Source organism: Oncorhynchus gorbuscha, unplaced genomic scaffold, assembly GCF_021184085.1.
Source record: "Oncorhynchus gorbuscha isolate QuinsamMale2020 ecotype Even-year unplaced genomic scaffold, OgorEven_v1.0 Un_scaffold_1373, whole genome shotgun sequence".
Taxonomy (NCBI): Eukaryota; Metazoa; Chordata; class Actinopteri; order Salmoniformes; family Salmonidae; genus Oncorhynchus; species Oncorhynchus gorbuscha.
Window position 1 is genome coordinate 21,914 of NW_025746166.1, and position 23,544 is coordinate 45,457.

The following is a 23,544-nucleotide window of genomic DNA, read 5'->3' on the forward strand; positions in this document are numbered from 1 at the left end:
GGGGCCAGTCTGTGCTCCTCACTCAGTGTCATGTTTAGAGTTGGTACGAGTGCCATCCGATCTGGGTCCAGGCTCCCCTAATCCCACGGAATTCTCATAGCCCCCAAATCTCAGCGACGAGCCACTTTCAGGGCCGAGGGGTGAACGTTACACAGTATCCTCATAGCCCCCCCCCCTCTCATCGACGGGCCACTTTCAGGGCCATGGGGTGAACGTTACACAGAATCCTCATAGCCCCCCCTCTCATCGACGGGCCACTTTCAGGGCCAGGGATGAACGTTACACAGTATCCTCATAGCCCCCCTCTCATCGACAGGCCACTTTCAGGGCCGAGGGATGAACGTTACACAGTATCCTCATAGCCCCCCCCTCTCATCGACGGGCCACTTTCTGGGCCGAGGGATGAACGTTACACAGTATCCTCATAGCCCCCCCCCCCACCCCCTCTCATCGACGGGCCACTTTCAGGGCCGAGGGATGAACGTTACACCAGTATCCTCATAGCCCCCCTCTCATCATCGACGGGCCACTTTCAGGGCCGAGGGATGAACGTTACACAGTATCCTCATTGCCCCCCTCCCCCTCATCGACAGGCCACTTTCAGGGCCGAGGGATGAACATTACACAGAATCCTCATAGCCCCCCCCCCCCTCATCGACGGGCCACTTTCTGGGCCGAGGGATGAACGTTACACAGAATCCTCATAGCCCCCCCTCTCATCGACGGGCCACTTTCTGGGCCGAGGGATGAACGTTACCCAGTATCCTCATAGCCCCCCCTCTCATCGACGGGCCACTTTCAGGGCCGAGGGGTGAACGTTACAAATGTCAAACCACTGTTCCTCCACCTTCCTGTGTGGCAGCAGGCCGTTGTGTGGCAGCAGGCCGTTGCGTGGCAGCGCCGGTCTCCTCCAGCGGTCTCTGCTCCTCCCCACCACCCTCCAGAACTGCGTATCCTTGACCAGGAAGACAGCGTTGTGCGTGTAGGAGAAGTAGGCGGCGTCTATGCTACCGCCCGGGTGATCCCCAGACACTACTGCTGGGAACACAGCGGTGATCTTCCTGGGGAAGCCTGGAGACACGCGGTTGGCTGTCACGTCGAACACATACACCTGTTGGAACACCTTTACATGTTTAGATGACAGGAGGAGGAAATAAACAACCGTTGAAAGATGTAAACGAGGCCGGTGATAAATGGACCAAACAACAAGATGCTAAATGTTCAGTTTATCAAAACAAAAACAACTCCGATGGGGATTTTCTGCGGAAACACAATATTTAACAACTGATTCAGCCATGTTTTTCCTCCTCTTTTCCCACTTGGATATAACTGGGAAATATTAAAGGAGGAATGTTTAAACTCCGAGGGGAATAATGTAGCCCTTTACTGAACCGTTTTCATGGTGGTTTTCTGCTGAGGAACATTTCAAATGTATCGTTTATTTATTTAAAGTGCTCTTACAATCTCTAAACACTTTACATGTAAATAACAAAATCAAACAGATAAAATAAAAACAAACAGGAAGGAGATTAATAAAGAATATTAAACATAAATCAACAATATGTTAATGACACATGGCTAATCCACAATATGTTAATGACACATGGCTAATCAACAATATGTTAATGACATGTTAATGACACATGTCAAATCAACAATATGATAATGACACATGGCTAATCAACAATATGTTAATGACATGTTAATGACACATGGCTAATCAACAATATGTTAATGACACATGGCTAATCAACAATATGTTAATGACATGTTAATGACACATGGCTAATCAACAATATGTTAATGACACATGTCAAATCAACAATATGTTAATGACACATGTCAAATCCACAATATGTTAATGACACATGTCAAATCCACAATATGTTAATGACACATGTCAAATCCACAATATGTTAATGACATGTTAATGACATATGTCAAATCCACAATATGTTAATGACATGTTAATGACACATGGCTAATCCACAATATGTTAATGACTTACATAAGTGCCCTTGAAGAAGTAGATGTGGTAGTCCCTCCTGTCATAGAAGGCTGTGTCTATAGGACTGGGCACCCCTGGGAACCCCTCAGAGATGAGTCTAGGGTAGAGGTGTCCCTCAGGGTCCACTGTAAACACCTGGTCATTGTCATCGTCATACCTCCAGTACTGGGTGCCTAGTGTACACAAGGAGATATTCATAAAAATATATTTATTCAACTTCTACAGATATTTTCATAACAGAGATAATTTCCCTTAAAAAAACTAAACTAACAAGAGTCAATTAAAACAGCCTTATGATAGAGTAGGTCTGGACTACGATTTACAGCCAGAGGTGAACGTCAAGAGGGAGACTCAAGCCTCTAACAGATGGAACCACAGTCAAGAGGGAGACTCAACCCTCTAACAGATGGAACCACAGTCAAGAGGGAGACTCAAGCCTCTAACAGATGGAACCACAGTCAAGAGGGAGACTCAACCCTCTAACAGATGGAACCACAGTCAAGAGGGAGACTCAACCCTCCTATAGATGGAAACACAGTCAAGAGGGAGACTCAAGCCTCCTACAGATGGAACCACAGTCAAGAGGGAGACTCAACCCTCCTACAGATGGAAACACAGTCAAGAGGGAGACTCAACCCTCTAACAGATGGAGACACAGTCAAGAGGGAGACTCAAGCCTCTAACAGATGGAGACACAGTCAAGAGGGAGACTCAAGCCTCTAACAGATGGAGACACAGTCAAGAGGGAGACTCAACCCTCTAACAGATGGAGACACAGTCAAGAGGGAGACTCAAGCCTCTAACAGATGGAGACACAGTCAAGAGGGAGACTCAAGCCTCTAACAGATGGAGACACAGTCAAGAGGGAGACTCAACCCTCCTATAGATGGAAACACAGTCAAGAGGGAGACTCAAGCCTCTAACAGATGGAACCACAGTCAAGAGGGAGACTCAACCCTCCTATAGATGGAAACACAGTCAAGAGGGAGACTCAAGCCTCTAACAGATGGAACCACAGTCAAGAGGGAGACTCAACCCTCCTATAGATGGAAACACAGTCAAGGGGGAGACTCAAGCCTCTAACAGATGGAACCACAGTCAAGAGGGAGACTCAACCCTCCTACAGATGGAGACACAGTCAAGAGGGAGACTCAAGCCTCTAACAGATGGAAACACAGTCGAGAGGGAGACTCAAGCCTCCTACAGATGGAACCACAGTCGAGAGGGAGACTCAAGCCTCTAACAGATGGAAACACAGTCGAGAGGGAGACTCAAGCCTCTAACAGATGGAACCACAGTCAAGAGGGAGACTCAAGCCTCCTACAGATGGAAACACAGTCAAGAGGGAGACTCAAGCCTCTAACAGATGGAGACACAGTCAAGATCGAGATCGAGAGAGAGAGAGAGACACAGCCAGCCAGCCAGCCAGCCAGCCAGCCAGCCAGCCAGCCAGCCAGCCAGCCAGCCAGCCAGCCAGACAGACAGACAGACAGACAGACAGACAGACAGACAGACAGACAGACAGACAGACAGACAGACAGACAGACAGACAGACAGACAGACAGACAGACAGACAGACAGACAGACAGACAGACAGACAGACAGACAGACTCTAGTCAGTTCCATTACCTTTAAAGAAGTAGACAGCATCAGTGTTCCTGTTCCACACGTGAACACATGCGTCTACCCCGTCGGGGGGTATGCCGTGCCAGCCCACCTGAAGAGCCACCGGGTCACCATAGCGGGTCCGGTTGGTCCTGTCCTCATACAGAGAGAGGAATGATTTCAACCTTTGCAATGAAGGACCATATATTTATGTGCGTTTTGAAAAATCCAAATATTTATCTTTATATTTTTGGGGGAATGTTTATACAACATAATGAATGTAATTGTACATACACTACATGACCAAAAGTATGTGGACACCTGCATCTCATTACATAATCATGGGCATTGATATGGAGTTGGTCCCTCCCTTTGCAGCTCCACTCTTCTGGGAAGGCTTTCCACTAGATGTTGGTACATTGCTGCTATAACAGCCTCCACTCTTCTGGGAAGGCTTTCCACTAGATATTGGAACATTGCTGCTATAACAGCCTCCACTCTTCTGGGAAGGCTTTCCACTAGATGTTGGAACATTGCTGCTATAACAGCCTCCACTCTTCTGGGAAGGCTTTCCACTAGATGTTGGTACATTGCTGCTATAACAGCCTCCACTCTTCTGGGAAGGCTTTCCACTAGATGTTGGTACATTGCTGCTATAACAGCCTCCACTCTTTTGGGAAGGCTTTCCTCTAGATGTTGGAACATTGCTGCGGGGACTGACTTCCATTCAGCCACAAGAGCATTAGTGAGGTCGGGCACTGATTTTGGGCGATTAGGCCCAGCTCGCATTCGGTCTTCCAATTCAACCCAAAGTTGTTTGATGGGGTTGAGGTCAGGGCTCAGTGCAGGCCAGTCAACTTCTTCCCCACCGATGTCGACAAACCATTTATGTATGGACCTCGCTTTGTACACGGCGGCATTGTCATGCTGAAACAGGAATTGGGCCTTCCCCAAACTGTTGCCACAACATTGGAAGAACGGAATCATCTAGAATGTCATTGTATGCTGTAGCATTAAGATTTTTCTTGACTGGAACTAAGGTGCCCGAACCATGAAAGACAGCCCCAGACCATTACTCCTCCTCCACCAAGGCACTACGCAATGGGGCAGGTAGCGTTCTTCTGGCATCCGCCAAACCCAGATTCGTCTGTCGGACTGCCAGATGGTGAAGCGTGATTCATCAATCCAGAGAACGAGTTTCCACTGCTCCAGAGTCCAATGGCGGTGAGCTTTACACCACTCCAGCCGACGCTTGGCATTGCCCATGGTGATCTTAGACTTGTATGCTGCTGCTCGGCCATGGAAACCCATTTCATGAAGCTCCCGACGAACAGTTCTTGTGCTGACGTTGCTTCCAGAGGCAGTTTGGAACTCTGTAGTGAGTGTTGCAACCGAGGACAGACAATTTTTACGTGCTTCAGCACTCGCTGGTCTCGTTCTGTGAGCTTGTGTGGCCTACCACTTTGTGGCTTAGCCATTGTTGCTCATAGACGTTTCCACTCCACAATAACAGACCTCAAGTTGAAACATGATTCCATATGTGTTATTTCATAGTGTTGATGTCTTCACTATTATTCTACAATATAGAAAATAGTACAAAATAGTACAAAATAGTACAAATAAAGAAAAATCTTGAATGAGTAGGTGTTCTGGAACTTTTGACTGGTACTTCAACCTCTTTTCCATACTGATTTAGGAAGTCTATCTCATTGTTTTCAAAATGCACATATTTAGTTGTTGGTCTGTAGGAATTCATTGACACACACCCAAAGTCGTTGAAGAGGTGCTGACTAACGGAAAGGTCAACTTTAAGATTGTGATTGTCTGTTTTTACCTGTTCTCATAGAGCCAGTACCAGCCGTCCCTCATGAAGTAGGTGTTGAAACGAATCACCACCTCACCGTACTGGGTTCTCTCCTTCCTGATCCAGTCAAACACTGTGTTGAACTGACCCTTACAGCCCCCTAGAGGGAAACAGACCAGACTGTTGAACCTTACAGCCCCCTAGAGGGAAACAGACCAGACTGTTGAACCTTACAGCCCCCTAGAGGGAAACAGACCAGACTGTTGAACCTTACAGCCCCCTAGAGGGAAACAGACCAGACTGTTGAACCTTACAGCCCCCTAGAGGGAAACAGACCAGACTGTTGACCCTTACAGCCCCCTAGAGGGAAACAGACCAGACTGTTGAAACTTACAGCCCCCTAGAGGGAAACAGACCAGACTGTTGAACCTTACAGCCCCCTAGAGGGAAACAGACCAGACTGTTGAACCGTACAGCCCCCTAGAGGGAAACAGACCAGACTGTTGACCCTTACAGCCCCCTAGAGGGAAACAGACCAGACTGTTGAAACTTACAGCCCCCTAGAGGGAAACAGACCAGACTGTTGACCCTTACAGCCCCCTAGAGGGAAACAGACCAGACTGTTGAACCTTACAGCCCCCTAGAAGGAAACAGACCAGACTGTTGACCCTTACAGCCCCCTAGAGGGAAACAGACCAGACTGATGAACCTTACAGCCCCCTAGAGGGAAACAGACCAGACTGTTGACCCTTACAGCCCCCTAGAGGGAAACAGACCAGACTGTTGAACCGTACAGCCCCCTAGAGGGAAACAGACCAGACTGTTGAACCTTACAGCCCCCTAGAGGGAAACAGACCAGACTGTTGAACCTTACAGCCCCCCTAGAGGGTAACAGACCAGACAAACAGATAGAAGAGGAGTTGACAGATAGCCAGGTAGCCAGACAGCCAGCCAGATGGTAGGTAGACAGGTGTAGGTAGGTAGGTAGGTAGGTAGGTAGGTAGGTAGGTAGGTAGGTAGGTAGGGTAGGTAGGTAGGTAGGTAGGTAGGTAGGTAGGTAGGTAGGTAGGTAGGTAGGTAGGTAGGTAGGTAGGTAGGTAGGTAGGTAGGTAGGTAGGTAGGTAGGTAGGTAGGTAGGTAGGTAGGTAGGTAGGTAGGTAGGTAGACAGGTGTAGGTAGGTAGACAGGTGTAGGTAGGTAGACAGGTGTAGGTAGGTAGACAGGTGTAGGTAGGTAGACAGGTGTAGGTAGGTAGACAGGTGTAGGTAGGTAGACAGGTGTAGGTAGGTAGACAGGTGTAGGTAGGTAGGTAGGTAGGTAGGTAGGTAGGTAGGTAGGTACAGGTGTAGGTAGGTAGTAGACAGGTGTAGGTAGGTAGACAGGTGTAGGTAGGTAGACAGGTGTAGGTAGGTAGACAGGTGTAGGTAGGTAGACAGGTGTAGGTAGGTAGACAGGTGTAGGTAGGTAGACAGGTGTAGGTAGGTAGACAGGTGTAGGTAGGTACAAGCATTTCGCTACACTCGCATTTAACATCTGCTAACCATGTGTATGTGACAAATAACATTTGATTTGATTTGATTTAGGTAGGCAGGTAGTATATTCCTATTTCGTCCACTAGGTGGTACTGTTTCCACAACTCTCACATACAGTGGCTCAGTCCTACCATAGAGGTGCTGTATGGACTTCCTGTCCATCCAGTTGATCTCGAAGCCTGCTTCCTGGGGCAGGTAACTGGGTTGCATAATGGAACCAGTCCTGTAGATGTGAGGCAGGCCCAGGACGTGGCCTATCTCATGCACTGCCACCTGACGGGTGGGAAAACAACGGTAGTATTCAGGGGTAATTACATTTGACTAATTTACAGGTGCAATTAGGGTTAAGTACCTTGCTCAAGGGCACACTGACAGATTTTTCAACTCGTCGACTTGGGGACTCAAACTATTAACTTTTCAGTTACTGGCCCAACCACTAGGCTACCTGATAGTGCTCACTCAGCCCTGACATTTAACCACTAGGCTACCTGATAGTGCTCACTCAGCCCTGATATTTAACCACTAGGCTACCTGTCTCCTACATGATAGTGCTCACTCAGCCCTGACATTTAACCACTAGGCTACCTGTCTCCTACATGATAGTGCTCACTCAGCCCTGACATTTAACCACTAGGCTACCTGATAGTGCTCACTCAGCCCTGACATTTAACCACTAGGCTACCTGATAGTGCTCACTCAGCCCTGACATTTAACCACTAGGCTACCTGATAGTGCTCACTCAGCCCTGACATTTAACCACTAGGCTACCTGATAGTGCTCACTCAGCCCTGACATTTAACCACTAGGCTACCTGATAGTGTTCACTCAGCCCTGACATTTAACCACTAGGCTACCTGATAGTGCTCACTCAGCCCTGACATTTAACCACTAGGCTACCTGTCTCCTACCTGATAGTGCTCACTCAGCCCTGATATTTAACCACTAGGCTACCTGTCTCCTACCTGATAGTGCTCACTCAGCCCTGATATTTAACCACTAGGCTACCTGTCTCCTACTTGATAGTGCTCACTCAGCCCTGATATTTAACCACTAGGCTACCTGTCTCCTACTTGATAGTGCTCACTCAGCCCTGATATTTAACCACTAGGCTACCTGATAGTTCTCACTCAGCCCTGACATTTAACCACTAGGCTACCTGATAGTGCTCACTCAGCCCTGACATTTAACCACTAGGCTACCTGATAGTGCTCACTCAGCCCTGATATTTAACCACTAGGCTACCTGATAGTTCTCACTCAGCCTTGACATTTAACCACTAGGCTACCTGTCTCCTACCTGATGGTTCTCACTCAGCCCTGACATTTAACCACTAGGCTACCTGTCCTACCTGATAGTGCTCACTCAGCCCTGATATTTAACCACTAGGCTACCTGTCTCCTACTTGATAGTGCTCGCTCAGCCCTGATATTTAACCACTAGGCTACCTGTCTCCTACCTGATGGTGCTCACTCAGCCCTGATATTTAACCACTAGGCTACCTGTCTCCTACATGATAGTGCTCACTCAGCCCTGACATTTAACCACTAGGCTACCTGATAGTGCTCACTCAGCCCTGATATTTAACCACTAGGCTACCTGATAGTGCTCACTCAGCCCTGATATTTAACCACTAGGCTACCTGTCTCCTACCTGATAGTTCTCACTCAGCCCTGATATTTAACCACTAGGCTACCTGTCTCCTACCTGATGGTTCTCACTCAGCCCTGACATTTAACCACTAGGCTACCTGTCTCCTACCTGATGGTGCTCACTCAGCCCTGATATTTAACCACTAGGCTACCTGATAGTTCTCACTCAGCCCTGACATTTAACCACTAGGCTACCTGATGGTTCTCACTCAGCCCTGATATTTAACCACTAGGCTACCTGATAGTGCTCACTCAGCCCTGATATTTAACCACTAGGCTACCTGTCTCCTACCTGATAGTGCTCACTCAGCCCTGATATTTAACCACTAGGCTACCTGTCTCCTACCTGATAGTGCTCACTCAGCCCTGATATTTAACAACTAGGCTACCTGTCTCCTACCTGATAGTGCTCACTCAGACCTCAGGTTTTCTGTGTTTTCTAATATTTACATGAATGTAGTTTGTCTTATATATGAAAGCAGGGAAGGCAGGCAGGTACATCACAAATCACAAGTCCATCGGATATTACAGATAACCATCATGTTTGAATCAAAAACATCCTGTCCCACACTCACTTTGAGCAGGCTGATCCCACTGCCAGTGTTAGGTGCAGTAAAATGTTCATCGTCATCGAAGTGAATGTCTCCCAGGAACCAGGCGTGAGCAAACTCTCGTCCAGTACCATCGAACTTCTGGTTGCATCCCAAGTGTCTCCCTGCATGGTTGAAACACAACGAAAAGGACACACTATCTATCGTCATTGCCTCTACAAAATGTAAAGATATAACATTTTTTTTAAAGAACCATTTTCAGGGAAGATATAGCATAATGAAAGCCTGGTCTGTGATCTGTTTGTGCTGTCCTACCAGCTGGCAACAAGACAGCGTATACAGGTCTGGGACCTGGCTGGAGTCGATGCAATTTGTTCATAACATCCAATTCATCCCAAAAACACAGGTAATATTGTCTAAACCAAGGCATGTGAGACGAGACTGGGTACCAGTCTGTTTTGGGGAACATTCCAGTGCTTGTACTTTGTGTCGTTGCATTACAGGGACTGGTAAGGACCGGTATGTTAGCAGAAACGGACTGGTGCCCAGGCTAATACGAGACCCACCTGTTCCAAAACCCAGTTTGATGTCTACATCCGCCAGGGGAGAGGATGTGTCCTCTATAAACTCCAGGGGAGACACCTCGCTCCACATCCTGAAGGCCAGGCTGATGATGTGTCTCTGGTCCTGTATGGTCAGCTGACTGCTGTAACCCTCTCCTAGACATGAACAAAGATCAGCACACACTCTCTCCCTTATCAGCCTCATAGTAACCCTCACCTATCAGCCTCATAGTAACCCTCACCTATCAGCCTCATAGTAACCATCACCTATCAGCCTCATAGTAACCCTCACCTAGACATGAACAAAGGCCAGCACACACTCTCTCCCTTATCAGTCTCATGGCAGCCCTCTCCTATCAGTCTCATAGTAGCCCTCTCCTATCAGTCTCATAGTAACCCTCACCTATCAGCCTCATAGTAACCCTCACCTATCAGCCTCATAGTAACCCTCACCTATCAGCCTCATAGTAACTCTCACCTATCAGCCTCATAGTAACCCTCACCTATCAGCCTCATAGTAACCCTCACCTATCAGCCTCATAGTAACCCTCACCTATCAGCCTCATAGTAACCCTCACCTATCAGCCTCATAGTAACCCTCACCTATCAGCCTCATAGTAACCCTCACCTATCAGTCTCATAGTAACCCTCACCTATCAGCCTCATAGTAAACCTCACCTATCAGCCTCATAGTAACCCTCACCTATCAGCCTCATAGTAACCCTCACCTATCAGCCTCATAGTAACCCTCACCTATCAGCCTCATAGTAAACCCTTTATCAGCCTCATAGTAACCTCACCTATCAGCCTCATAGTAACCCTCACCTATCAGTCTCATAGTAACCCTCACTTATCAGCCTCATAGTAACCCTCACCTATCAGCCTCATAGTAACCCTCACCTATCAGCCTCATAGTAACCCTCACCTATCACATAGTAATAGTAACCCTCACCTATCAGCCTCATAGTAACCCTCACCTATCAGCCTCATAGTAACCCTCACCTATCAGTCTCATAGTAACCCTCACCTGTCAGTCTCATAGTAACCCTCACCTATCAGCCTCATAGTAACCCTCACCTATCAGCCTCATAGTAACCCTCACCTATCAGCCTCATAGTAACCCTCACCTATCAGCCTCATAGTAACCCTCACCTATCAGTCTCATAGTAACCCTCACCTCATAGTAACCCTCAGTTTCATGTCCTCACCTATCAGCCTCATAGTAACCCTCACCTATCAGCCTCATAGTAACCCTCACCTATCAGCCTCATAGTAACCCTCACTTATCAGCCTCATAGTAACCCTCACCTGTCAGTCTCATAGTAACCATCACCTATCAGCCTCATAGTAACCCTCACTTATCAGCCTCATAGTAACCCTCACCTATCAGTCTCATAGTAACCATCACCTATCAGCCTCATAGTAACCCTCACTTATCAGCCTCATAGTAACCCTCACCTATCAGTCTCATAGTAACCATCACCTATCAGCCTCATAGTAACCCTCACTTATCAGCCTCATAGTAACCCTCACCTATCAGTCTCATAGTAACCTCACCTATCAGCCTCATAGTAACCCTCACCTATCAGTCTCATAGTAACCCTCACCTGTCAGCCTCATAGTAACCCTCACCTATCAGTCTCATAGTAACCCTCACCTATCAGCCTCATAGTAACCCTCACCTATCAGCCTCATAGTAACCCTCACCTATCAGCCTCATAGTAACCCTCACCTATCAGCCTCATAGTAACCCTCACCTATCAGCCTCATAGTAACCCTCACCTATCAGTCTCATAGTAACCCTCACCTATCAGCCTCATAGTAACCCTCACCTATCAGTCTCATAGTAACCCTCACCTATCAGCCTCATAGTAACCCTCACCTATCAACCTCATAGTAACCCTCACCTATCAGCCTCCACTTCAGCACCATTTTGGAGAATGCCATGTTTCCCCATGCACGTCTCCCCACATGTCTCTTCTGCCTCCGCTTGGACAGCAGTGAGGCCACGCGGTTCTGATGCTGATGAGGTCTGTCAGTAGCAGTGGTAGGAGGAGGGCTCCGATGAGGATGAGGTCTGTCAGTAGCAGTGGTAGGAGGAGGGCTCTGATGAGGTCTGTCAGTAGCAGTGGTAGGAGGAGGGCTCTGATGAGGTCTGTCAGTAGCAGTGGTAGGAGGAGGGCTCTGATGAGGTCTGTCAGTAGCAGTGGTAGGAGGAGGCTCTGATGAGGTCTGTCAGTAGCAGTGGTAGGAGGAGGGCTCTGATGAGGTCTGTCAGTAGTGGTAGGAGGAGGGCAGTGGTCTCTCAGGAGTGGTAGGGGAGGGCTCTGATGAGGTCTGTCAGTAGCAGTGGTAGGAGGAGGCCTCTGATGAGGTCTGTCAGTAGCAGTGGTAGGAGGAGGGCTCTGATGAGGTCTGTCAGTAGCAGTGGTAGGAGGAGGGCTCTGATGAGGTCTGTCAGTAGCAGTGGTAGGAGGAGGCCTCTGATGAGGTCTGTCAGTAGCAGTGGTAGGAGGAGGGCTCTGATGAGGTCTGTCAGTAGCAGTGGTAGGAGGAGGGCTCTGATGAGGTCTGTCAGTAGCAGTGGTAGGAGGCCTCTGATGAGGTCTTTCAGTAGAACTGGTAGGAGGAGGGCTCTGATGAGGTCTGTCAGTAGCAGTGGTAGGAGGAGGGCTCTGATGAGGTCTCTCAGTAGCAGTGGTAGGAGGAGGGCTTTGATGAGGTCTGTCAGTAGCAGTGGTAGGGGGAGGGCTCTGATGAGGTCTGTCAGTAGCAGTGGTAGGAGGAGGGCTCTGATGAGGTCTGTCAGTAGCAGTGGTAGGAGGAGGGCTTTGATGAGGTCTGTCAGTAGCAGTGGTAGGGGGAGGGCTCTGATGAGGTCTGTCAGTAGCAGTGGTAGGAGGAGGGCTCTGATGAGGTCTGTCAGTAGCAGTGGTAGGAGGAGGGCTCTGATGAGGTCTGTCAGTAGCAGTGGTCGGGTCGTTCCCTGTGTGACTGTGTGTATTGCTGTTATTCTCTGTGTTGTTTATAGCAGAATCATTGAGAGTATCACCGACTGGGTCGTAGTATTCTGTTGTGCTCCTGGCAGATATATCACCTTTGTGGGTACTAACAGTGCTATTAAAAATGTCACTGAATGAATTGTCAACCTCTGTATAGTTTCCATCAGTGCCATTAGAAAGGTCAGTGAATATGTTATTGTCCACTGGGTAATCAGTCGCAGAGCCATTTAAAACACCACTGAATGTTTTGTTAGTGTATTCTGAGGTGTCCGTGTTCTTAGTTAGCCAGGTGACGGTGTTGATACCAAGTGCAGAGCTGGTGGAGTCGTGTACTTCCTCAGTAGCATCATCCGTCTCCTTATCCGGGACCCCACACCTTGGCTTGTTCATGGCAGCCTTGGTGGCGTCGTCAAACAGCCCTGTGACAGACAGGCCGGACACCATCTGGAAGTCTCTGAGAGCTGAGATGAAGGCTTGGCTTTCAGTGGGATTTGGAGAGTCTTCGTCATCATCATCATCAGTCTCTGCACGTGACAACGATGAGTCTCCCTCCTGTATCCCAGATAGGTCTTCCACCCCGGGAAAGTTTTCATCGTTAGAAATGCCTGTTGATTGGTCAAACTGGAGCTCCTCCCAGTTCACCGGTCTTATGAAGCCGTACCTTGAGAGAAATAGCTGGAAATATGGCATGTTGTTAAAACAGCTGGTAGAACTAACACCTCTAGAACATCTAACAGGAAATAACTTAGTCTGGGGACCACTCTGTTTAGATAACATTCCTCTAGTCTGATTAGATAACATTCCTCTAGTCTGGGTACCAGTCTGTTTAGATAACATTCCTCTAGTCTGTTTAGATAACATTCCTCTAGTCTGGGTACCAGTCTGTTTAGATAACATTCCTCTAGTCTGTTTAGATAACATTCCTCTAGTCTGTTTAGATAACATTCCTCTAGTCTGTTTAGATAACATTCCTCTAGTCTGTTTAGATAACATTCCACTAGTCTGTTTAGATAACATTCCACTAGTCTGATTAGATAACATTCCACTAGTCTGATTAGATAACATTCCTCTAGTCTGTTTAGATAACATTCCTCTAGTCTGTTTAGATAACATTCCACTAGTCTGGGTACCAGTCTGTTTAGATAACATTCCTCTAGTCTGTTTAGATAACATTCCTCTAGTCTGATTAGATAACATTCCTCTAGTCTGTTTAGATAACATTCCTCTAGTCTGTTTAGATAACATTCCACTAGTCTGGGTACCAGTCTGTTTAGATAACATTCCTCTAGTCTGATTAGATAACATTCCACTAGTCTGTTTAGATAACATTCCTCTAGTCTGTTTAGATAACATTCCTCTAGTCTGTTTAGATAACATTCCACTAGTCTGTTTAGATAACATTCCTCTAGTCTGTTTAGATAACATTCCTCTAGTCTGTTTAGATAACATTCCTCTAGTCTGTTTAGATAATATAATAATAATATAATATATGCCATTTAGCAGACGCTTTTATCCAAAGCGACTTACAGTCATGTGTGCATACATTCTACTGTTTATGTCTGGTTAGATAACCCACTACCCTGGCGTTACAAGCGCCATGCTCTACCAACTGAGCTACAGAAGGACCAACATTCCTCTAGTCTGTTTAGATAACATTCCTCTAGTCTGTTTAGATAACATTCCACTAGTCTGATTAGATAACATTCCTCTAGTCTGGGTACCAGTCTGTTTAGATAACATTCCTCTAGTCTGTTTAGATAACATTCCTCTAGTCTGTTTAGATAACATTCCACTAGTCTGTTTAGATAACATTCCTCTAGTCTGTTTAGATAACATTCCTCTAGTCTGTTTAGATAACATTCCTCTAGTCTGATTAGATAACATTCCTCTAGTCTGTTTAGATAACATTCCTCTAGTCTGATTAGATAACATTCCTCTAGTCTGTTTAGATAACATTCCTCTAGTCTGATTAGATAACATTCCTCTAGTCTGTTTAGATAACATTCCTCTAGTCTGTTTAGATAACATTCCTCTAGTCTGATTAGATAACATTCCTCTAGTCTGATTAGATAACATTCCTCTAGTCTGATTAGATAACATTCCACTAGTCTGTTTAGATAACATTCCACTAGTCTGGGTACCAGTCTGTTTAGATAACATTCCTCTAGTCTGTTTAGATAACATTCCTCTAGTCTGGGTACCAGTCTGTTTAGATAACATTCCTCTAGCCTGGGTACCAGTCTGTTTAGATAACATTCCTCTAGTCTGTTTAGATAACATTCCTCTAGTCTGGGTACCAGTCTGTTTAGATAACATTCCACTAGTCTGTTTAGATAACATTCCTCTAGTCTGGCTACCAGTCTGTTTAGATAACATTCCTCTAGTCTGTTTAGATAACATTCCTCTAGTCTGGGTACCAGTCTGTTTAGATAACATTCCACTAGTCTGTTTAGATAACATTCCTCTAGTCTGGCTACCAGTCTGTTTAGATAACATTCCTCTAGTCTGTTTAGATAACATTCCTCTAGTCTGTTTAGATAACATTCCTCTAGTCTGTTTAGATAACATTCCTCTAGTCTGTTTAGATAACATTCCTCTAGTCTGTTTAGATAACATTCCTCTAGTCTGTTTAGATAACATTCCTCTAGTCTGTTTAGTCTGTTTAGATAACATTCCTCTAGTCTGTTTAGATAACATTCCTCTAGTCCAGTCTGTTTAGATAACATTCCTCTAGTCTGTTTAGATAACATTCCTCTAGTCTGTTTAGATAACATTCCTCTAGTCTGTTTAGATAACATTCCTCTAGTCTGGGTACCAGTCTGTTTAGATAACATTCCTCTAGTCTGTTTAGATAACATTCCTCTAGTCTGTTTAGATAACATTCCTCTAGTCTGTTTAGATAACATTCCTCTAGTCTGTTTAGATAACATTCCTCTAGTCTGTTTAGATAACATTCCTCTAGTCTGTTTAGATAACATTCCTCTAGTCTGTTTAGATAACATTCCTCTCTGATTAGATAACATTCCTCTAGTCTGTTTAGATAACATTCCTCTAGTCTGTTTAGATAACATTCCTCTAGTCTGATTAGATAACATTCCTCTAGTCTGGGTACCAGTCTGTTTAGATAACATTCCTCTAGTCTGTTTAGATAACATTCCTCTAGTCTGTTTAGATAACATTCCTCTAGTCTGGGTACCACTCTGTTTAGATAACATTCCTCTAGTCTGTTTAGATAACATTCCTCTAGTCTGGGTACCAGTCTGTTTAGATAACATTCCTCTAGTCTGTTTAGATAACATTCCTCTAGTCTGTTTAGATAACATTCCTCTAGTCTGTTTAGATAACATTCCTCTAGTCTGGGTACCAGTCTGTTTAGATAACATTCCTCTAGTCTGGGTACCAGTCTGTTTAGATAACATTCCTCTAGATAACTGTCTGTTTAGATAACATTCCTCTAGTCTGTTTAGATAACATTCCACTAGTCTGATTAGATAACATTCCTCTAGTCTGGGTACCAGTCTGTTTAGATAACATTCCTCTAGTCTGTTTAGATAACATTCCTCTAGTCTGTTTAGATAACATTCCTCTAGTCTGGGTACCAGTCTGTTTAGATAACATTCCTCTAGTCTGTTTAGATAACATTCCTCTAGTCTGTTTAGATAACATTCCTCTAGTCTGATTAGATAACATTCCTCTAGTCTGTTTAGATAACATTCCTCTAGTCTGTTTAGATAACATTCCTCTAGTCTGATTAGATAACATTCCTCTAGTCTGTTTAGATAACATTCCTCTAGTCTGTTTAGATAACATTCCTCTAGTCTGTTTAGATAACATTCCTCTAGTCTGGGTACCAGTCTGTTTAGATAACATTCCTCTAGTCTGTTTAGATAACATTCCTCTAGTCTGGGTACCAGTCTGTTTAGATAACATTCCTCTAGTCTGGGTACCAGTCTGTTTAGATAACATTCCTCTAGTCTGTTTAGATAACATTCCTCTAGTCTGGGTACCAGTCTGTTTAGATAACATTCCACTAGATAACATTCCACTAGTCTGTTTAGATAACATTCCTCTAGTCTGGATAACCAGTCTGTTTAGATAACATTCCTCTAGTCTGTTTAGATAACATTCCTCTAGTCTGGGTACCAGTCTGTTTAGATAACATTCCTCTAGTCTGGGTTCTGTTTAGATAACATTCCTCTAGTCTGTTTAGATAACATTCCTCTAGTCTGTTTAGATAACATTCCTCTAGTCTGTTTAGATAACATTCCTCTAGTCTGTTTAGATAGTCTGTTTAGATAACATTCCTCTAGTCTGTTTAGATAACATTCCTCTAGTCTGTTTAGATAACATTCCTCTAGTCTGTTTAGATAACATTCCTCTAGTCTGGGTACCAGTCTGTTTAGATAACATTCCTCTAGTCTGTTTAGATAACATTCCTCTAGTCTGGGTACCAGTCTGTTTAGATAACATTCCTCTAGTCTGTTTAGATAACATTCCTCTAGTCTGTTTAGATAACATTCCTCTAGTCTGATTAGATAACATTCCTCTAGTCTGGGTACCAGTCTGTTTAGATAACATTCCTCTAGTGGGTACTCTGTTTAGATAACATTCCTCTAGTCTGTTTAGATAACATTCCTCTAGTCTGTTTAGATAACATTCCACTAGTCTGTTTAGATAACATTCCTCTAGTCTGGGTACCAGTCTGTTTAGATAACATTCCTCTAGTCTGTTTAGATAACATTCCTCTAGTCTGTTTAGATAACATTCCACTAGTCTGTTTAGATAACATTCCTCTAGTCTGGGTACCAGTCTGTTTAGATAACATTCCTCTAGTCTGATTAGATAACATTCCTCTAGTCTGTTTATCTAGTCTGTTTAGATAACATTCCTCTAGTCTGTTTAGATAACATTCCTCTAGTCTGTTTAGATAACATTCCTCTAGTCTGATTAGATAACATTCCTCTAGTCTGATTAGATAACATTCCACTAGTCTGTTTAGATAACATTCCACTAGTCTGGGTACCAGTCTGTTTAGATAACATTCCTCTAGTCTGTTTAGATAACATTCCTCTAGTCTGTTTAGATAACATTCAGTCTGTTTAGATAACATTCCTCTAGTCTGGGTACCAGTCTGTTTAGATAACATTCCTCTAGTCTGTTTAGATAACATTCCTCTAGTCTGGGTACCAGTCTGTTTAGATAACATTCCACTAGTCTGTTTAGATAACATTCCTCTAGTCTGGGTACCAGTCTGTTTAGATAACATTCCTCTAGTCTGTTTAGATAACATTCCTCTAGTCTGTTTAGATAACATTCCTCTAGTCTGTTTAGATAACATTCCTCTAGTCTGTTTAGATAACATTCCTCTAGTCTGTTTAGATAACATTCCTCTAGTCTGTATTCTCTAGTCTGTTGTTTAGATAACATTCCTCTAGTCTAGTCTGTTTAGATAACATTCCTCTAGTCTGGGTACCAGTCTGTTTAGATAACATTCCTCTAGTCTGTTTAGATAACATTCCTCTAGTCTGTTTAGATAACATTCCTCTAGTCTGTCTAGATAACATTCCTCTAGTCCAGTCTTTTAGTAACATTCCTCTAGTCTGTTTAGATAACATTCCTCTAGTCTGTTTAGATAACATTCCTCTAGTCTGGGTACCAGTCTGTTTAGATAACATTCCTCTAGTCTGTTTAGATAACATTCCTCTAGTCTGGGTAGATAACATTCCTCTAGTCTGTTTAGATAACATTCCTCTAGTCTGGCTAGTCTGTTTAGATAACATTCCTCTAGTCTGTTTAGATAACATTCCTCTAGTCTGGGTACCAGTCTGTTTAGATAACATTCCTCTAGTCTGTTTAGATAACATTCCTCTAGTCTGGGTACCAGTCTAACATTCCTCTAGTCTGTTTAGATAACCCTCTAGTCTGTTTAGATAACATTCCTCTAGTCTGTTTAGATAACATTCCTCTAGTCTGTTTAGTAGTCTGTTTAGATAACATTCCTCTAGTCTGTTTAGATAACATTCCTCTAGTCTGATTAGATAACATTCCTCTAGTCTGTTTAGATAACATTCCTCTAGTCTGGGTACCAGTCTGTTTAGATAACATTCCTCTAGTCTGTTTAGATAACATTCCTCTAGTCTGTTTAGATAACATCTGTCTGTTTAGATAACATTCCTAGTCTCAGAGATAACATTCCTCTAGTCTGGATATCTGTTTAGATAACATTCCTCTAGTCTGGGTACCAGTCTGTTTAGATAACATTCCTCTATTGGATAACATTCCTCTAGTCTGGCCAGTCTGTTCCTGTCTGTTTAGATAACATTCCTCTAGTCTGAGATAACATTGTCTGATTGTGATAACATTCCTCTAGTCTGGTACCAGTCTGTTTAGATAACATTCCTCTAGTCTATTTAGATAACATTATCTAGTCTGTACCAGTCTGTTTAGATAACATTCCTCTATCTGTTTAGATAACATTCCTCTAGTCTGGGTGATTCCTCTAACAGTCTGTTTAATAACATTCCTCTAGTCTGGGTACCAGTCTTTTAGATAACATTCCTCTAGTCTGTTTATAACATTCCTAGTCTGGGTGTTTAAATTGTCTACTTCCTATCCAAATCTTCTCTTTTATTATATATTATCTAAGTTGTCTACTTCCTATCCAGATCTTGTATTTTATTATCGATTATCTAAGTTGTCTACTTCCTATCCAGATCTTGTATTTTATTATCCATTATGTAAAGGATGATCTACTTCCTATCCAGATCTTGTATTTTATTATCTATGATCTAAGTTGTCTACTTCCTATCCAGATCTTGTATTTTATTATCTATGATCTAAGTTGTCTACTTCCTATCCAGATCTTGTATTTTATTATCTATGATCTAAGTTGTCTACTTTGATTACAGTCATTTGCATACATTCTACGTATGGGTGGTCCCGGGGATCGAACCCACTAAAGCGCCATGCTCTAATGAACTCATTCCTAAGATCTTGTATTTTATTATCTATGATCTAAGTTTACTCATCCAGATCTTGTATTTTATTATCTAGATAAGTTGTTACTTCCTATCCAGATCTTGTATTTGATTCTATATTTTGTCTATTCACTCAGGGGTGGCAGTCGCAGAGGAGCTGGAACATGAATGAACTCGGGATCAAATCTCTGAGTTGCCATTTAATGGCCAAGGCTCTGCTTTATTTGATTGTGTGAATGAGGTGGTGACCATAGTAATGTTTTTGATTCTTTGGCCTATTTGATTCATTTGATTCTCATAAACTGGGTTTAATCAAGGTTTGATTCATTTGATTCTATTTGATTCACTCAGGGTGGGTTGCACCAACATGAATGAACTCATAAACTGGGTTTAATCAAGGTTGATCTAGTAATGTTTTTGCACCGAACCTTAAACCTCGTTTTCAATAATCATAGTTCAATCTAATTCTTCTTCTACACTAAATTTAATTTAGAACTCAAACCAAGATCAAATGTAATCTTGTTGCTCCACTGTTTTAAAAACTAATTTAAATTCAGTTTTGGGATTAAATCTAAACTGACACTGTTTAAATGCATCAAATATCAGTATGTGTCTAAGTCATCTGTATGTCCTTTATTTTCCTTGTGATTAACAATTTTATCTCCTGTGGTTTATCATGTTCGTTAAACTCAACCAGCTAAATCATTTGACAGATAAGTGCAATTAATTTCATCCTTAGCCTGAAGTGAAAAGTCACTTTGCTGACTAGGCTAGCAACGACCAGTGCTGGTTTGTTTCCATAGAACTACAACATATTGCTATGGTGAATCCATTAGGACACATTTCACTGATCATAGTTCAGTGATTTAACCTTAGATCAACTAATCCAGTCTTAAAATTAAGTGGTGCAACACATCTCTGATGAAATTATAAACGTAGATTTACAAAATCTAGATGAGGTCTAATCTAAGATTGATTTAAACCATGTTGGTGCAACACACCCTCCTTGTCTTGTATTGGGGTTAAACCCTCACGCTTATGTTTACATCCATAAAGCCTTTATAACCACTACTGAAGATATTAGAATATCCATCATAAGCAGTCTTAACCATTATGGACAACTACATCAGGCATCTCTGACTTTTAGAATGCATAATCTGCCAGACAGTATAATCTGCCAGACAGTATAATCTGCCAGACAGTATAATCTGCCAGACAGTATAATCTGCCAGACAGTATAATCTGCCAGACAGTATAATCTGCCAGACAGTATAATCTGCCAGACAGTATAATCTGCCAGACAGTATAATCTGCCAGACAGTATAATCTGCCAGACAGTATAATCTGCCAGACAGTATAATCTGCCAGACTGTATATTCTGCCAGACAGTATAATCTGCCAGACAGTATAATCTGCCAGACAGTATAATCTGCCTGCCAGACAGTATAATCTGCCAGACAGTATATAATCTGCCAGACAGTATAATCTGCCAGACAGTATAATCTGCCAGACAGTATAATCTGCCAGACAGTATATTCTGTCAGACAGTATAATCTGCCAGACAGTATAATCTGCCAGACAGTATAATCTGCCAGTCAGTATAATCTGCCAGACAGTATAATCTGCCAGACAGTATAATCTGCCAGACAGTATAATCTGCCAGACAGTATAATCTGTCAGACAGTATAATCTGCCATACAGTATAATCTGCCAGACAGTATAATCTGCCACAGTATAATCTGCCATATATTGAATAGCTGAACATTTGCACCTAATTAAAATAGTGATTACTTGGAGAGAGAGAGAAAATAAAAGTGTTTACCTCTGCAGTATCCTGGTCTGTTATGAGCTCAGCCTGGTGAGAGGAGGGGATCTGTAGGTCGGAATGATCCCGACTGTGGAAGAGTTTCTCTGCATCAGTGGAGCCAATGCTGGTCAACAACAATACATTTATCAGCTGGAGTAAAATCAGCATCGTGGTTTGTTGCGGTGTGTCTTTGACACGGGTCAGTTTTGACGAGGGGAAGAGAGAGAGAGAGAGATAATGACCCACTGAAGTCCTCAACCAAAATGTAAAAGGCTCTTTTCCAAAGTCACGCCCTTTAAAACGTGACACACTTTGAAGTTTTACAGAGTATCGACACTTCAATAAAGTAGACCTATAGAGATGGCCTATGACTCGCAATGCGCACTCAGCTGCGAAAGGTAAACAAACACCTCTAAATAAAGCGGCTGCTAAATTAAAATGTCGGCCAAAGGTGTGACTAACGCTTCCCTGGTTACTAATGGATACTGGTTACTAATGGATACGGAGCGGTCTTAACGGTTGGCTTTTCATCCCGGACAGTAAAGGGCGGGAAAACAGCCACGCGACTCCCGCCCAGGAAGGAACACACCTGTTTGGAACGCATAGCGCGCGTCTCTCCCCCTCAGCTGGATTTATTCCGTTTTTGTTTTAAAACGGCCATAAATAAAAATCAATAAATCACCATTTCAACATATTGTTATAGCTGTGCACTAATTGTTCACTATTTAATTTTTTATAATTAAATTAATCTTGTTCAATTCTCAATGTTCACTATTTCATTTTTTATAATTAAATTAATCTTTTTCAATTCTCAAAGTATGCTCATTTTTTTTTTAAATATATATTTTATTTATTTATTTAACCTTTATTTAACTAGGCAAGTCAGAATAAATGATTATATATAATGAAGGCCTACCTGGGAACAGTGGAGTTAACTGCCTTGTTCAGGGGCAGAAGGACAGATTTTCACATTTACATTTACATTTAAGTCATTCACCTTGACAGCTCGGGATTCGACACTAACCACTAGGCTACCTGCCTAGTGTGGCACAATAAAATAATTGTCTCAATGTTTTTACCGTCAAAACAATACTTCTATCAGCTCAGTGTATTCACAAGTTTATAAGAGCATGATTTGATACATTCAGTGTCAACAAATAGGCATAAATCCTTACAATATCTCTGTGGTGCAGGTGCACAACAACACATGACAATATAATAAATATACAGATGGTTATCCGCGATCAAAATAGCACATAAAACCCCACAACTAATAGAAAATACTTCACAGAGATAAATAAATCACAAACAATGCAATACCACAATCCTTTTTTTCACAGAGACTGAATGAGAACGTGATGGGGGACGGATCAAGTTTTTCGGGTTGGTTTGCGGGTCCGTCTCGTCAAGTCTGTCACTGTAAAGCCTTTGCTATCCCTGCGGCGAGGTGCTCAGCTGTAGGTTTGTCTGCTGAGCAGCTGACCGAGAGCCCCTCTGCCGCCATGGCCTCCGCTGTGGTGGGTCCTATGGCCGCAAACTGGAAGACCAAACAACACAACATTTTAAAGTTCAATTGTATTGGCAGTATCCACAAGCTCAATGAAGATATCCACAGTCACATCGGAAAAACGTTCTCACCTTTATCTGCACGAGTTGTTCACCTGACAGTCTCCTCACCGTTTCCAAACTGAACCTGACTCCCGACGGGCTGAAGAAAGCAATGCAGTCTGGAACACCCTGCGTGTGGGCGGAGCCCGAACCATGACGATTAGTGTATGAATGTTTCTGATCGATAACAACAACACAACAGGTGATGGGGAGGCAGGGTAGGCTAGTGGTTAGAGTGTAGAGGTGGTAGGGTAGCCTAGTGGTTAGAGTGTAGAGGTGGTAGGGTAGCCTAGTGGTTAGAGTGTAGAGGAGGCAGGGTAGCCTAGTGGTTAGAGTGTAGAGGTGGTAGGGTAGCCTAGTGGTTAGAGTGTAGAGGAGGCAGGGTAGCCTAGTGGTTAGAGTGTAGAGGAGGCAGGGTAGCCTAGTGGTTAGTGTGTA

The 23,544-nt window shown here is 43.5% G+C and overlaps 2 protein-coding genes across 2 annotated transcripts; both read right to left on the reverse strand.

Moving 5' to 3' along the window:
- Positions 1-762: 762 nt before the first annotated feature.
- mmp21 (matrix metallopeptidase 21) lies at positions 763-10,253 on the reverse strand. Its single transcript, XM_046337345.1, has 8 exons — positions 10,241-10,253; positions 9,716-9,868; positions 9,174-9,313; positions 7,081-7,222; positions 5,448-5,577; positions 3,638-3,765; positions 2,009-2,181; positions 763-1,111 (listed from the first exon to the last, which is right to left on the reverse strand). Exons 1-8 carry the CDS (start codon positions 10,251-10,253, stop codon positions 782-784), a joined length of 1,209 nt encoding a protein of 402 aa, XP_046193301.1. The 3' UTR covers positions 763-781.
- Positions 10,254-11,634: 1,381 nt separating this feature from the next.
- LOC124022408 (flocculation protein FLO11-like) lies at positions 11,635-23,298 on the reverse strand. The gene is made up of 3 exons (XM_046337342.1): positions 23,137-23,298; positions 21,514-23,035; positions 11,635-13,389 (listed from the first exon to the last, which is right to left on the reverse strand). The coding sequence occupies exons 2-3, from the start codon at positions 21,664-21,666 to the stop codon at positions 11,635-11,637; spliced, it is 1,908 nt and encodes a 635-aa protein (XP_046193298.1). The 5' UTR covers positions 21,667-23,035; positions 23,137-23,298.
- Positions 23,299-23,544: the final 246 nt, after the last annotated feature.

Bases quoted from the DNA above. Each gene is read 5' to 3' on its own strand.
- mmp21 (XM_046337345.1), bottom strand. The intron at 9,314-9,715 runs GTGGGTCTCGTA...TCAACCATGCAG, and splicing joins CAAACTGGGTTTTGGAACAG to GGAGACACTTGGGATGCAAC. The intron at 5,578-7,080 runs GTAGGACTGAGC...GTTTCCCTCTAG, and splicing joins GTCCATACAGCACCTCTATG to GGGGCTGTAAGGGTCAGTTC.
- LOC124022408 (XM_046337342.1), bottom strand. From the start codon at position 21,666: ATGCTGATTTTACTCCAGCTGATAAATGTATTGTTGTTGACCAGCATT. The intron at 13,390-21,513 runs GTAAACACTTTT...CCATATTTCCAG, and splicing joins CAGACCAGGATACTGCAGAG to CTATTTCTCTCAAGGTACGG.